Below are 15,053 nucleotides of genomic sequence, written 5' to 3'. Positions count from 1 at the left end.
GAATGAGGGAGCCCGGGGACTGTCAATCAGACTGAGGTGCTGGACAAGTCCGGAACAAGGGCTTGTCCAGCAATGAACATCTTGTGGAGCAGTGAGCCTCGGCAGTTTCAGCTGTCTGGGTGAAGACGTCTCTGTCCCCCAACCAAGAAGAGGAGGAAAAACACCAGTCGAGTGCACCCCACCCAACTCACCGTTTCCCCCACTTCTACAGCCTGCCTCCTTGTCTCCTTCCCTCTCTCGCTCTCCCTCCTTCCCTCTTTCCCTCCTCCTTTCCGCCGTTCCTTCCCTCTCTCTCCCTCTCTTTCTCACCCTCCTTCCACCCTTTCCTTCCCTCTCTCTCTCTCTTTGGGTGAAGTGCAGTTCCCAATTTTCATCGGGCGACTCCACCTTCGTCGGTGCCCGGTACAAGCCGGACGGACACGGGCTTGGCCTCCGCAGCTGCTCCTGCTTCCCCTGCACCTTTTCGCCTCTTTACGAAACGTAATGGGGTCAAGAGCTACACTCAGCCCAACATGCCCATTGAAGCTTGTGTGAAGACCATGTCTGGGGTTGTCGGCCCCTCAGTCATTGTCGCCGCCTCTGAAATGTCCGGGAAGGCCGTGTTCTTCCTGAGGTCGGAGCGGGCTGTGTTCCTGGCCCTCAATAAGGGGCTCACGGTGGGCGAGAGATTCCTGCTGGTGGATCCTCTCCCGGCCGGGAGGCAGAGGATCGTTTTATCAAACGTCCCGCCATTGATCCCCAACGAGCTCCTCCTCCCTCGAATTCAACTGGGAGAGGTGAGGACAGATTTTGCACCGATCCCGCTCGGCCTCAGGGAGACGAACCTCCGTCAGGTCCAATCCTTCCGGCACCAGACCGACGCCCAGCCGGCCCGGGAGGAGGAAACCCAGGGTGGCTTTTATGTGAGTCACCAGGGGACGGCCCACCGCGTCCTCTGGACATCGGAGGGTGTTCGGTGCCCCCGCCTGTAAGGAGATGGGGCTCGTCCGCAGCAACTGCCCGCATCCCAGGCCGGCAAAACAAACAAGGTGGGCAAGGCTGACACCAATCCTGAGGCCGAGCCTGCGATCCATGCAACCGAACAATTTCTTTCAAATCAGCGTTGATCTCTCCTCTCCCCTCCTCCCTTTTCCCCTCTCCGTTTTCCCAGCCTGAGTAAAATACCCGTTTGTCTCTCAGTCTGATGACGTGTGCACACCCAAACTTCATCGAACGTCTTTCCTCTTTGTAAATGTGATACAATTTCATCCAGATGTGAACAGCACTTCCAGGGACTCTGGAGTGATCTCAGACTGGGAACCGGGGCTGGATCCACCCACAGAAACATGACATCAGCAGTTTCAATCCGGAAGGACTGAAACTGATCACAGCTTCCAGGCAGCTGCTTGACATTTATGGCACTTTGTCTTTTAGGGTGAGCGGCTACAATCATTAACACAATTCAGTTTATGGATCTATATCTTACACGGTGATTCACCGGAGGGTTTGTAGTCTGAAGGTGTTCGGGAGCCCAGTAACATCGAAGGTAAAATCAGTTTGAATCAGGAAGTGCTGAGTGTGAACATGGCTTCCAGACGGCAGGCAGAGAGTTTGTCCGAGGAGGCAATTTGTCCCATCTGTCTTGATTTGTTCACTGCTCCGGTTATACTGGAGTGTGGGCACAACTTCTGCCGCTCCTGTATCACACAGTGTTGGGAACCGAAGGAAACAAACTCCTGCCCGGAATGCAGAGAGGAGTTTTCGGAAAGAAACTTCAGGGCCAATCGGGCCTTAGCAAATCTGGCCGAGAAAGTTCGAAAATTAAAGCTGAATCCGGAAGAGAAGGAAAGTAAACTTCACTGTGAGGAACATCAGGAAGAAGTGAAGCTGTTTTGTGAAACTGACAAGAAACTGATCTGTATGATTTGTCGAGATGCGCGGGAACACAGAGACCACCGCTTCATGCCGATTAAAGAAGCTGTTGAAATGTACAAGGTAAAAGGGAACATATTTGATCATCTGATTATTAAATCTTTTTCATGGTCGAACACTTTCATTCTGTGATTTTTTCTCCCAATCCCAGGATCAGCTGAAATCTTCCTTAGATTCTCTCACAGAGAAGAAAACGGCGGTTCTCGAAACTGAACTGAAACAGAAGCAACAGATTTCCAAAGTTAGGGTGAGGTCTCCCTGTGCTGATTCTCTGCGATCTCGGTTAGTTTTGTTCCTTTATCGCGGTACATTATTATTTTTCACATTTCATTTTGTAGGAACAGTCGAGCAGTCTGCAGACCCGCATCATATCCGAGTTCGCTAAAATGCACCAGATTCTCACTGAGAAAGAGCAGCGTTTAATCAGAGATCTCAGGGAAGAAGAGGAGAGGATTCTAGAACCAATGGAGGAAAATCTTCGAGAAATTCAAAAGAATTTAAATTCTATTCAGGAGAAGCTTTCAAAGTTGCAAAAACAGATGGAGGAAAAAGACGGTGTGATATTTCTGAAGGTGAGGCATTATTTGTCTGTGAGCGGGACTGATGTTGACTTCCATAATCTGACACAAATCAAATTTTATCAACTATATCCTGTTTCTATCAGCTGCTGTTAATAATTTTGGTGTAATTTCTGCTGTCTGGTTTTCAAATATATCCCACATAGAATTACAAAGAATGTGCAGCACAGAAACAGGCCGTTCAGCCCCACAGGTCCATGCCGGTGTTTATGCTCCGCACAAGCCTGTTCCCACTTTGCTTCTTCTAACCCTAACAGAATATCCTTCTATTCCTTTCTTCCTCTTGTACTTATCTGGTTCCCCTTAAATACATCTGTGCTGTTCGCCTCAACCACCCCACGTGCTCGTGAGTTCCACATTCTAACCACTCTCTGAGTAAAGAAGTTTCGCCTCAATACCTGATTGGATTTTATTAGTGACTATCTTATATTTATGGCGCCTAGCTTTGGACTCCGCCACAAGTGGAAACATCTCCTCTACATCCACCCTATCCACGCCGCCATAATTTTAAAGACGTCTATCAGGTCACCCCTCAGTCTTCTCGTTTCCAAAGAAGAGAGCCCCAGCCTGTTTAGTCTTTCCTGATAGTTGTACCCTGTTCATTCTGGTATAATTCCTTAACATTTTTTTCCACCTTCTCCAAAGCTTCTGTACCTTTTTGTAATAGTCTCTTTCCATTTGTGCAGCGGCAGCAGTGAGAATTCGGTATTATCAGCAGCTTTGAACAATCTGGGTGCAATTTCTGCTGTCCGGATATAGACGGTCAGTGTCTGTCAACTCAGATTTGTGTTTTATTTATTTCAGGAGAAAAGTTTTCTGAAGAGGAGGTAGGATATGCTCTTTACTGAAACTCTGCACAGTTTGGGAAAATAACTCAGAAAGGTGTTTCTGGTCAATTTATAACCAACTGTTTAATATTTGCAGGATTAGCGAGGGCTTTCGTATCCAGTCTTTAGCAGAAGCCGCACTGCCTATCGAAAAATTCAACGGCCCTTTGCAGTACACAGTATGGAGAGAAATGATTGATGCCATCAAACCCGGTAAAACTCATATAGGATCATTTCTTCCGATTTCTCGCTCATTTCTTCGTATAGTATATCAGATTATGTCAAACTGGAGAGATTGAGTAAAATGGACCTATAATCTATAGAGTTCAGAAGAATGAGAGGTGCTCTCATTGTAAGATATAAGATTTTGACAGGGCTTGGCAGGGTAGATGCTGAGAAGCTGTTTCCTTTAGCTGGAGAGTCTAGAGCGAGGGGGCATAGTCTCAGGATAAGGGGTCGGCCATTTAGGACTGAGATGAGGAGAAATTTCTTCAATCAGTGGGTAGTAAATCTTTGGAATTCTCCACCCCAGAGGGCTGTGGATGCTCAGTCGTTGAGTACATTCAAGGCTGAGATCGATAGATTTTTGGACTCTAAAAGAATCAAGGGATATGGGGATCGGGCAGGAAAGTGGAGTTGAGGTGGAAGATAGGCCATGATCTTATTGAATGGTGGAGCAGGCTCGAGGGGCTGTATGGTCTACTCCTGCTCCTATTTTTTATTTTCCTTATGTTAGAGTATCTTTTAGTACTAAGTAGATGCAAAGCATCGCGGTTAGAACCGGCCCTGAGTGGAATTAAAGTGTTTTTCATGCACCAAATCCACCTTCTAAAAAGCATCGCTTTCAACCAGTCAGCTGAAAATTTCAGCTCTCCCAACATGACCAATACAGGGACCCTCGGAAAACAGCAATACCTTGCAAACTTCAGCAAGAGGCAACTCCCCTCCTTCCCAGCAGAACCTATCCTCCTCTCCAATAAGGCATCCTCCTGATGTATCTCCACCTTGTGTGCCACATTCATGTTCATGAACATGGTCGGGACAGGAAGTCTGAGGAAGCCTGGGAACGAGGCTTTGTCTGCCCGTTCAGGGAGGAGGACGGTTGAGGGGTATGGAGTCAGCTGGTAATCACTGTGAACATGGGGAGCAGGCACTGGATTGCAATCCACTGCCTGAAAGTATCACCAAGCCTTATTCATTCATTTCTCTTGAGGAAATATTCCACTCGCCCTAGACGAATGTCTTTTATGCATCCAGGGAGAGTATCAGGGTAGAGATATGACAGTGGGGCAGCACATTGAATAGCCGCTGGTGTTATACCTCCACATGCGGCCTAGTGTGAAGCCTATTTGTTTGCATGGACCTGGCCGGAGATGTCTGGCGGTTAAGATCTTGACCGATATTTTCTAGTCAGCATTGAGGAGGAATTTAGTTTTCGACAATGAGCACGGGGAGACGATCTTTCTGTTCAAATGGATTAACATGATCGTGACTCAGTCAAGTGTGTCTTTGTCCTTGTCTCAAGCACACGGTGTAGGTGTTTCAGTAGGAGGAGAGTAAACTCCACGATTAGGTCCTTGTAAAACTCGCTTGGGGAGCTATTAGTTGGTGTGGGACCAGGTGACTACTTCGTCCCCAAATTACTCCGGCTGCTTGTCCTCATGCCCTGTGTCCACTGGGAGTTTTTCCCATTGGGAGTGAAGAGCACAGTTCAGGTCTCCATTCATGGTTACTGTGCTGTCCATACGTGGGGCGAGTGTGAGGAATGTTGATGTGGAGAATGCGGAGACTCCTCATTCGGGACACAGAATTGAAGCATCACTTTGGGTTCTCCTGTTATTCGAAGTCCATTAGGATGGAGCGGCCTCCAGGAATGTGTATCGCCAGAGTAATAGGGAGGTTCCTGTTGATTGGTGTGACTACCCTCTGCTCTTGGCTGAGTAGAAGGCTGCCAGCATTTGTCCCACCCACTCACTCATAAACCTGGTGTGTTCTGAGGGTGGAGAGAAGGGTCACTTGTAGAAATGCCACTTCCACCTCTCCTTTTATGTACATCTGTTTTTTTTTGCCTGATTATATGTTGGAGTCTGTTGAGTTTCCTGAATATATTTTTTTTGATGGGCTGTATTCAGGGTGATGTCGGTTTGTTATGTGCAGGGTGTTTTTTCTGTTAGGGGGCGGTTTTCTCTGAATCTGGGGACTGCCCGGTTGTTCCAGTTTATCTCGAGTTCCGGGTCAGGCTGTTGGACACATTGAGTTGTGGGCCGCAGCTTCTTTATCCCGTTGCTTTTCTGCTTTTCCCCTTGAACTCTTTACTCTCTCCCTTCCCCACTGTTTGCCGCGCCTTAGCTCTTTCCCTCCCTCCCTCTGCGAGATCTGTTCTTGATCCCATTCCCTCTGATGAGTTCAGTCCCCCTACCCACCCCCGCTCTCTCTTGGCTCTCTCTTCCCTTCTACAGCTGTTCCCCTCCTTTCTTTTCCTCTTTTCTTCACTACTTTCTTTCCCCCTGATGTCTGTATCCCCCCCTCTCCCCTCATTGATCGCGCTGTTTGGTGATGTGGGGGATATCAGAGCTAACGGGATAAATTTTAACCCTTAAGAACGGGAGTCCAAAGTTAAGTATAAGATGGTCACTCATAAATCCAATCGGGAATTCAGGAGAAACTTCTTTACTCAGAAAGCAATTAGAATGTGGAACTCGCTGCCAAAAGGAGTGGCTGAGGCGAACACCACATTAGCATTGAAGGGAAAGCTAGATAAACACATGAGGGAGAAAGGAATAGAAGGATCTGCTGACAGGGTGAGATGAAGTAAGGAGGGAGGAGGCTCATGTGGAGCATAAAGACTGGCCTAGACCTGCTGGGCCGAATGGCCTTTCTCAGGCTGTAAATTCTATGTAATTCTATGTAGGATATATTAACCCAGGCAGGTTTGTGTGCCTTTGCAGAACAGGCACCAGGAAGTCCCACCCCCACTTAAAGCCGGTGGGCGGATACTTAAAGGGGCAGTGTATCTAATTGAGATACTTGAGTACTTAATATTTGGTGTATTGGACAGTTAAAATGAATTTACCCCTATTTGCTCCCGTTTCTCATCGCTTCTGATTCACGTCAGGTGAAAGCAGGCGGGAAGGACCGGATCCATGAGATGTGTGCCTTTATTGCAATGTTTGTGGGCCCGGAGGTGCAGGAGTGCTTCATCCAGGCCCAACAAGCTCAGTTGGCCAATAGGACCCCTGCGATCGGCCGATCCCCATTCCACGATGTTGGACCCCGCCATCACCGTTGCTTGCTGACCCCCGATCCCCGATGCTGGACCCTCCCCCATGCCGTCCATCGCACCCCCTCCACCCCGCTTTCTTGCAGTTTCAATGACCTCTCTATCCTTCCCGCGCCCCTCTCTGGTTTGCATCTCCTTTCACTGCCCACTGGCCCCCAGCCTGTCATTCTGGCTGCCCAGTGTGTGTGAAACCCAAAAGCTCAAACACTCACCTTCAGTTGAGTTGTGATCGCAGATTGCGATGCACTCAATTCGCTTCTGGGTTCCCCACGCAAATAACTGCGGGAGCACTGAGTACCCGGCACAGAGTAAAAGTTATGCCCAACGTCTCCGGGCCGAGATTGTGCCTCCAAATCATATCGGAGCCTCTTGGTGCCGGTTCCTTGTTTATTTCTATAGGACCGTGGGTCACTCTGCAGGGGCTGAGAACCACAGGGGCCTCGGGGAGCCGTAGGGTTTCTTGTGGCGGGTCGGTGTCGAAGCAGGGCGCCAGGGGCTGAAGAAAGACAAAAATAAAATACAATGTGCGCCCGGTCCCCGCTCAGCTCTGACCGGGTTGGGAAGTCAGAGCGGCCCCAGGAGCGTAAACCCCCGTGTGGGAGCAGATTCCAATAACAGAACCTGGAGCCCTTTAAAATCACCAGAGGTACTGGGAGTCCCCCGAGTGGGCACTTTAAACAGGAAAGTGTTTGAATAAATCACAGCAAGAAACTAACTCACTGACTGTGTTATTTTAACCTTCCCCCAGCTCCAGCCTCTCTGACTCTGGATCCGAACACAGCGAATCCCCGGCTCATTGTGTCTGAGGACCGGACCAGTGTGAGACTCGGAGAGAAACGGCAGCCGCTCCCTAACACCCCGGAGAGGTTTGATCGCTGGGCCTGTGTCCTGGGATCGGAGGGATTCACATCAGGGAGACACTACTGGGAGGTGGAGGTGGGGAACCAGACTTGGAGTGTGGGAGTGGCCCGAGAGTCTGTTAACAGGAAAGGGAACATCGACCCGAGACCTGAGTCCGGATACTGGATTGTGTGGCTGGAGCCTGGAAGTGGTTATTTTGCCGCCACCTCCCCCTATGACACACCCCTCACCCCGAGTGTAAAGCTCCGGATGATCGGGGTGTACCTGGACTATGAGGGTGGACAGGTGTCATTTTACAATGCGGACAACATGTCCCATCTCCACACTTTCACCCACACTTTCACTGAGAGAATCTTTCCGATCTTCCATCCGGGATGGAGTGACGGCGGGGAAAACTCAGCGCCACTGACAATCTGCGGGGTTAAAGGTCACTAATAGGTCCATCCCATATTTCCTCTCCACCCACCTGCCTCCTGCCAGCTGCAAACTGCTGGGCGTCGCTCTCAGTCACAGGTGGTGTGGATGGTCCAAATGTCACCTGAGGTCAGGGCGGGTACAACCGAGTGACATTATCTTATTGGTTATATTTCTTTGTTTAATCGGTGCAGTGCAACAAACTCATGGCAACTGCTCCAGACACTCCTGTAAAATTAAATAAAAAAACCTCAAGAACATCGAGAATCATCGGGGCGCAGAGACAGAGGAGAATTAAAACATGGGCAGTGCTCCCTCAGTACTGCTCTGAAGTGTCAGCCTGGATTATGTGCTCAAGTCTGTGGAATGGAAGAGAGGCAGGAGTGTTCCCACTGAGTGAAGGCTGTCAGTGAGTCAAGGCACACTCCGTGAATGGTGCTGAAATAGCTGAGGAGAAAGCTGAAAGAGACCGAGGAGAGTAAACGCAATGTTAATTATGGCCAATCAATGCAGAGCAGCAATCAATAAGTTAATAGGATGTTGAACTACCCGATATCTTGAGGGGGCAAATAGAGCGGCTGTAGCAAAGGCTGGTTTTGGGAAGTCCGGAGGAGCGCACCTGCTGCTCCCGGTCCCACAGTAATGAAGGGGAACTTTGCTTTGGGATCCACTTTGGCCTGGCTGCCAGCTGATAGTGCTCGGAGTGTGCCTGCTACACGCTCTGCCCAGTTCAGTCAAAAAAAAATGTTAATCAGGGTCATGTGTACATTTACAGAAACTGGAGTTGTTCTTCTTAGAGTAGAGAAGGTTAAGGGGAGATTTAATAGAGGTGTTCAAAATCATGAAGTGTTTTGACAGAGTAAATAAGGAGAAACTATTTCCAGTGGCAGGAGGGTAACCAGAGGACACAGATTTAACGTAATTGGCAAACGATTCAGAGGCAACATGAGGAGAATTTTTTTTATGCAGCAAGTTGTTATGATCTGGAATGCGATGCCTGAAAAGGAATTGGATAAATACTTGCAGGGCAAAAATTTGCTGGGCTATGGGGAAAGAACAGGGGAGTGGGACTAATTGGATATCTCTTTCCCGGGCTGTGCGAGTGGTTAAAGAATCTCTAAGCCCCCTCAAGCAATCAGCTTGAAGCAAGCCACACTGTGAGATCCAGGAAGTGCAGTTCATAGAGAAACAGAGCAAACTAAAAAGTTGGATGTGCCTGAGAAGATGTTATAAAATGACATAGACAAAGCAAAACAAAGAGATGATAAGATTAAAAGACTGAGATAAAAGAGACAGAAGGAAAAAGTAAAAAAGGCAATGTTTTAATTTTTTAACATTTTGTTCACATGTCCAAAAAGTATCAAAATCAGGAGTAATGAGATTTCACATTTTTTAAAGTTAATTTTTAGTGCATGAGAGATTGCTTGGCATCCATTAAGACTTACCACGCTGTTAAAACCTAGCTTAGACTTAAACAACTGAGTGTGCTTGTTTTGTGGCGAGATTAGTTAGTTTCTAGCTGGGCAGGAGAGCAAGTTGGCGCTGGTCTGTTGATTCCATTGATTGCAGCCGATGATATCCCAAAAAGGTGAAACTGTGACATCACCGGCGAACCAGGAAGAGCAATTCCCTGATTTCTGCATTTAACTGCGCATGTGTGATCGCCCGAACATGCTCTTCGATTTCACCACTAATAACGGCGAGTGCTATTGGGCTTATTGTTATTTTAAAAGCTATTTCTGGGCTGTTGTTTCAGAAAACTGTCCTAGAAACATAGAAATTAATTGCCTTTCCTACTTGAGCTGTTTTGCATTTCCCAGCCTTTGTGAAAATTAAAAGACCCATTATAAGCAATTTGCCTTTGCCACTTGCTTTTCTTATCTCCGTATTTATGCACCTCATTACTACATCATTGCTGTCAGGATGTCTGGAGACAATTCCCACCAGAGTCTTGCATCCTTTACTGTATCTTAATTCTACCCAGAGTGTTTCCACTGCCTGCTCACCTTTACTGATATCCTTTCTTTCAACTGCAAACAGGTGAGCCTGCAAAACACACCCTCCAATCTTCCTCACCACTGATGTCTGGGCAATTTTAATCTAACTCACTGGTCGGCAGTCAGTAGAGTGTAATATTGGGCGGTGTGCAAAACCGGCGTTTCACCCAATCCCGTGGGATTCCCACCTGGCTATTTAGATTAAAATGACCTCTTCACACCTCGCCCAATGATACTCTCCACTGACTTAAATGGAGAGTGACATCGGACGGCGTGCAAAACCAGCGAAGCACCTGATCCTGTCAGTCTCTCGATGGATAGATTAGGTTAAAATCGCTGCAGAATGGGATGAAAAATCGGACGGGCTGTTAAACGGTCAGCCCGTCCGATATTTTCTGTTATGCACTCCCGCTGAAATTGACAGTTACGCCTTGTGTTTTGTTCCCAAAAAAATCAACAGTCGTGAAAAGTTGTGATGTTTCACTTGCTATCAGCAATGTGTTTTGTTATTGAAGTCGATATGGTGAAGTTCAGAACAGCAGTATTAATACCGTCTCCTTCCTAATGGGAAGACGGGAGGAGCTGATTCTGGGAAAGGATGAGATGCGATGGACGGGAAGACCTGCCTCAGCGAACTGATCAGATGGCGACAGTGAACCGAGATACCGGGCAATGAACTCTCACTGAATCCGGTTGTTTTCATTGCTTAAATAATTTAATAATGAGAGTAAATGGATATTTCACCATATTCTTCATCTCCACTCGGAATCGCCTCTGGGTCAATGCATAAATACACGTGTTTGTACAGGACCTCAAATACGCCAACGGAAGGGTGATTCTCTTTGCCAAATAAGGTGAGTTTGGACCTTTGAAAAATATTGGCCATGATTTTAAATGGGGAAAACGGGTTGCTGGCAGTAAAAAGATTTAAAATCCAAAATCCGCCCCCATCCCGCCTCCAACCGCACCCCCCAGTTCCGGTTTTAACAGAGGCGGGACCAGGGACAGGCGACCAACTCTCAATAGGTGGGTTGGTCATTAAAAGCTTTCACGGAGGCTGCGGGCCTCCATAAATACAGATTTTTTGTTTTTAACCACTGGGGGCGGGATTCCCGCTCCTTCTACTTCACGTCACTTGAGAGGAGGCGAGAAGGCCTGAAACTGCAGGTAAATGCCTTTATAGCACAGCTTGTGGGCCCGGAGGAGCAGGAGTGCTTTCCCCAGGCCGAACAAACCGTCCTGCAGCGACCACCCTCACGATCTCCGACTCCCCCCTCATGATCTCTGACTCCCCCCTCACAATCTCTGACTCCCCGATGGCTGAGAGTTTCCAATGACTGACCACCCAATGACCCCTGATGACTGAGCCCCCTCCGATGACTGAGCTCCGCCCGATGACTGCCCCCCCCAATGACTGACGACCCCTCCACCCGATGATTGAGCCCTCCACGATGACTGAGCAACCCCCACCCCCCGCCCCCGATGACTGAGACCCCCCTCGATAACTGACAGCCCCCTGGTGACTGACAGCCCTCCGATGACTGAGCCCACCCCAGTGACCCCTGACTCCCCCTGGCGACCCCCTATCCTGCCAGATGACCCCTGATGACTGAGCCGTCCCTGATATCCACTGACCCTCCCCCCATCTATCACTTACCTTTTCACGTCCTCTTCCTTCCTCTTCTCCCGTCTGACTGAGGCCAACCTGTCAATCTGACTGTCAATCAGCCTGTCAATTTGCCTGTCAATCAGCCTGTCAATCAGCCTGTCAATCTGGCTGGCCTGTTGAGCTGGAAACCATAAAAAGACCCTGGTACCTGTGTTTTAAATTAGGCAATTTCTGGTTTTCATTTTCACCTTGTATCTGTGCTTCATTTCTGGCAATTTATGCGGTCAAGCTTTTAGAACAACGATCTACTGATTCAGAGATTGCAGTGCGACCACTGAGCGAAGCGGTGAATTCTCCATTTGTCGATGCTGCTCCTGGAAGCAGGTAGGTTGATGACGATGAAGTCAATTAAGTTACTGCCTCGAATTGATTCCCTCATGAACTGATGGAAGCCCAGTCTGACCGCCATGCCATTTGGGACTCAGCCAGTGTGGTCATTGATGGCACTGTCAAGCCACTCTGTGGGGTGGTCATTGATGTTCCTTCACAGTGTACATTCTGTGGCCTTGCTTCCCTCAGAGCTTCATCCAAGTGATGCTCAATATGGAGGTGCACAGATTCGTCAGTTAGGGGTAGGTGGTGATCAGCAGGCTATTTCCTCGACCTTAAATCACTTAAAGCCAAGACAGTCAATATTGAGGGCTCCCAGGGCCTGTATAGTAATTATTGTTTCAGATTTCCGGCATCTGCAGTTGTTGTTGTTATTATTTGTTTGCTTTTATTTGTTAAGAATAACATTCAAGGGATCGAATGTATGGTTGCTAAATTTGCCGATAACACGAAGGCAGGTAGGAAAGTAAATTGTGAAGAGGACATAAGGAGTCGGCAAAGGTGTATAGATAGGTTAAGTGAGTGGGCAAAAATTTGGCAGATGGAGTACAATGTGGGAAAATGTGAACTTGTCAATTTTGGCAGGAGGAATAGAAAAGCAGTACATTATTTAAATGGAGAGAGATTGCAGAACTCGGAGGTACAGACGTATTTGGGTGTCCTCGTACATGATTCACAAAAAGTTAGTATGCAGGTACAGCAAGTGATTAGGAAGGCAAATGGAATGTTGTCATTTATTGCAAGGGGAATGGAATATAAAAGTAGAGATGTTTTGCTACAGTTGTACAGGGCATTGGTGAGACCACATCTAGAATACTGTGTGCAGTTTTGGTCTCCTTGCCATTTGGGGAGTGAGGCGGCGCTCCACACATTAAGGAAGAGATTTATTGTATTGGTATATTTTATAAACGGTTTCCATGTTACTATGTCAGTCGTGGCTCAGTCAGTCGCATTCTCACCTGAGTCAGAAGGTTGTGGGTTCAAGCCCCATTCCAGACCACATAATCTAACCTGGTACTTAAGTGCAGTGCTGAGGGAGTGCTACACTGTTGGTGGGTCAGGACTGAAGGATTGCTTCACTGTCGGAGGGTCAGTACTGAGGGAGTGCTTCACTGTTGGAGGGTCAGTACTGAGGGGGCGCTGCACTGTCGGAGGGGCAGTATTGAGGGGGTGCTACACTGTTGGAGGGTCAGGACTGAGGGAGTACTGCACTGTTGGAGGGTCAGGACTGAGGGGGCGCTGCACTGTTGCAGGGTCAGGACTGAGGGAGTGCTGCACTGTCGGAGGGTCAGTACTGAAGGGGCGCTGCACTGTTGGAGGGTCAGGACTGAGGGAGTGCTGCACTGTTGGAGGGTCAGGACTGAGGGAGTGCTGCACTGTTGGAAGGTCAGGACTGAGGGGGCGCTGCACTGTCGGAGGGTCAGTACTGAAGGGGCGCTGCACTGTTGGAGGGTCAGGACTGAGAGAGTGCTGCACTGTTGGAGGGTCAGGACTGAGGGAGTGCTGCACTGTTGGAAGGTCAGGACTGAGGGGGCGCTGCACTGTCGGAGGGTCAGTACTGAAGGGGCGCTGCACTGTTGGAGGGTCAGGACTGAGAGAGTGCTGCACTGTTGGAGGGTCAGGACTGAGGGGGCGCTGCACTGTCGGAGGATCGGTACTGAAGGGGCGCAGCACTGTTGGAGGGTCAGTACTGAAGGGGAGCTGCACTGTCAGAGGGGCAGTACAGAGAGAGTGCGACACTGTCGGAGGTGTCGTCTTTCGGATAAGAAGCTAAACTGAGGCACTGTCTGCCCACTCAGATGGACATAAAAGATCCCTTGACAAAATTCAAAGACTCGGGGCGTTTTCCCCAGTGTCCAGGCCGATATTTATCCCTCAAACAACTCTTTCTTTCATGAAATGGTTTCGTTGTCAGGTGTTACTGATTGGTGTTAGAGTGGAGACACGCAACAGTGCAGATGAGCAGGAAATAATCAGGGATGGGAAATGCTCCTGGACCCATCGCGGTTCAACTGCCCTGTACCCTAATTCTCATACGGCTGCATGCAAACACTATTTTGAACATTCCTGTACCTGTCACATCACTCCATACATTTGACCGATATGATAATAGTGACATTAAGGAAGTTCTCTTGTGTCGTACAGATGTTGATACTGGGTGGACAGTGGAGAGAAGGTAACATAACGTATCATCCTACGTTCAACCCACGAGGTACCTGGCACTTGGTGCTTGATGTGCGCACTGTATAAAACGTGAAGGCACAGGCTGAGGATAATGTGCGAATGGATCCCACTGCGCGCAGCGTCACCGATCTCAGGATCTGGTCTACGTCCTAACCCTTCACTCGACTGATTCTCCCCAATTTCACCCACTTTACTAGAAGCGTATTCAAGGAGCCAAGAAACGCAGTGAGGGAATCAAGGCTTTCTTTGGGCCTCCTGCCAGATAGCACGGCACTGCTTTGACTCTGGTCTTGGAGCAAGGCCGGATCCCCTATAATCTTCACCCACTTACCTACAACACAGTTGTGCGGGGGAAGAGGGACCAACGTGGGGAAGGCCTTAATGCTCGGGCTCGAATCCAGGGGCCCTGACAAGTTGCTGAAAAGTCTCGCAACAGTCCCATATCTAACTATTGAATTACCCCAATATGTTACCTTTCAAGTTGAGCAAGTTCAGGCCAAATAGCTCCTCAAACTCTCGGAAAGGGAATGTAGAAGAAATCTGGTAGCTTATGGGGTAACCTAACGCGCCAGACGGGAATCCCACGGGATCGGGTGTGACCCTAGTTTTACACCTCGCCCAATATTACTGTCCACTGACTTCATTGGAGAGTAAAATCAGGCGGGTTGTAAAACGAGTTTTGCAACTGATTCCGTCAGTTTCCCGACCGGTAGGTTAGGTTAAAATTGCCCCAATATGCTACTTTTCTATCCTTATTTACCACTCGTTATGGGGACGGTTGTTACAAAATTTGTCCGTTCTGATGCAAGGAAACATTAAAGAAACAGTAACCTGTGACTCTTGTCGTTTTCACCAGTCCTTTACAGCAGTGTGTTTTCAGCATAAACATTACCATTACATACAGTCAGTGTTTTATCTCAGTACAACGCACAGCGAGAACCCTATTCAAGGAATGTACTCTGGTTCGTATTGAAGGAACCAGATGGTGAAGTGATGGGAAGG

The 15,053-nt window shown here is 48.4% G+C and overlaps 1 protein-coding gene across 1 annotated transcript; it reads left to right on the top strand.

Annotated features, from left to right (window-relative positions):
• The first annotated feature begins 501 nt into the window (after positions 1–501).
• On the top strand, positions 502–9,725 carry LOC137305236 (zinc-binding protein A33-like). Its single transcript, XM_067974081.1, has 6 exons — positions 502–1,974; positions 2,063–2,158; positions 2,250–2,483; positions 3,294–3,316; positions 3,414–3,529; positions 7,345–9,725. The coding sequence occupies exons 1-6, from the start codon at positions 1,564–1,566 to the stop codon at positions 7,890–7,892; spliced, it is 1,428 nt and encodes a 475-aa protein (XP_067830182.1). The 5' UTR covers positions 502–1,563; the 3' UTR covers positions 7,893–9,725.
• Positions 9,726–15,053: the final 5,328 nt, after the last annotated feature.

This window comes from Heptranchias perlo, chromosome 39, assembly GCF_035084215.1.
Source record: "Heptranchias perlo isolate sHepPer1 chromosome 39, sHepPer1.hap1, whole genome shotgun sequence".
NCBI lineage: Eukaryota > Metazoa > Chordata > Chondrichthyes > Hexanchiformes > Hexanchidae > Heptranchias > Heptranchias perlo.
The sequence above is the reverse complement of the archived record's forward strand: the minus strand, read 5'-3'. Positions and strand labels throughout refer to the sequence as shown.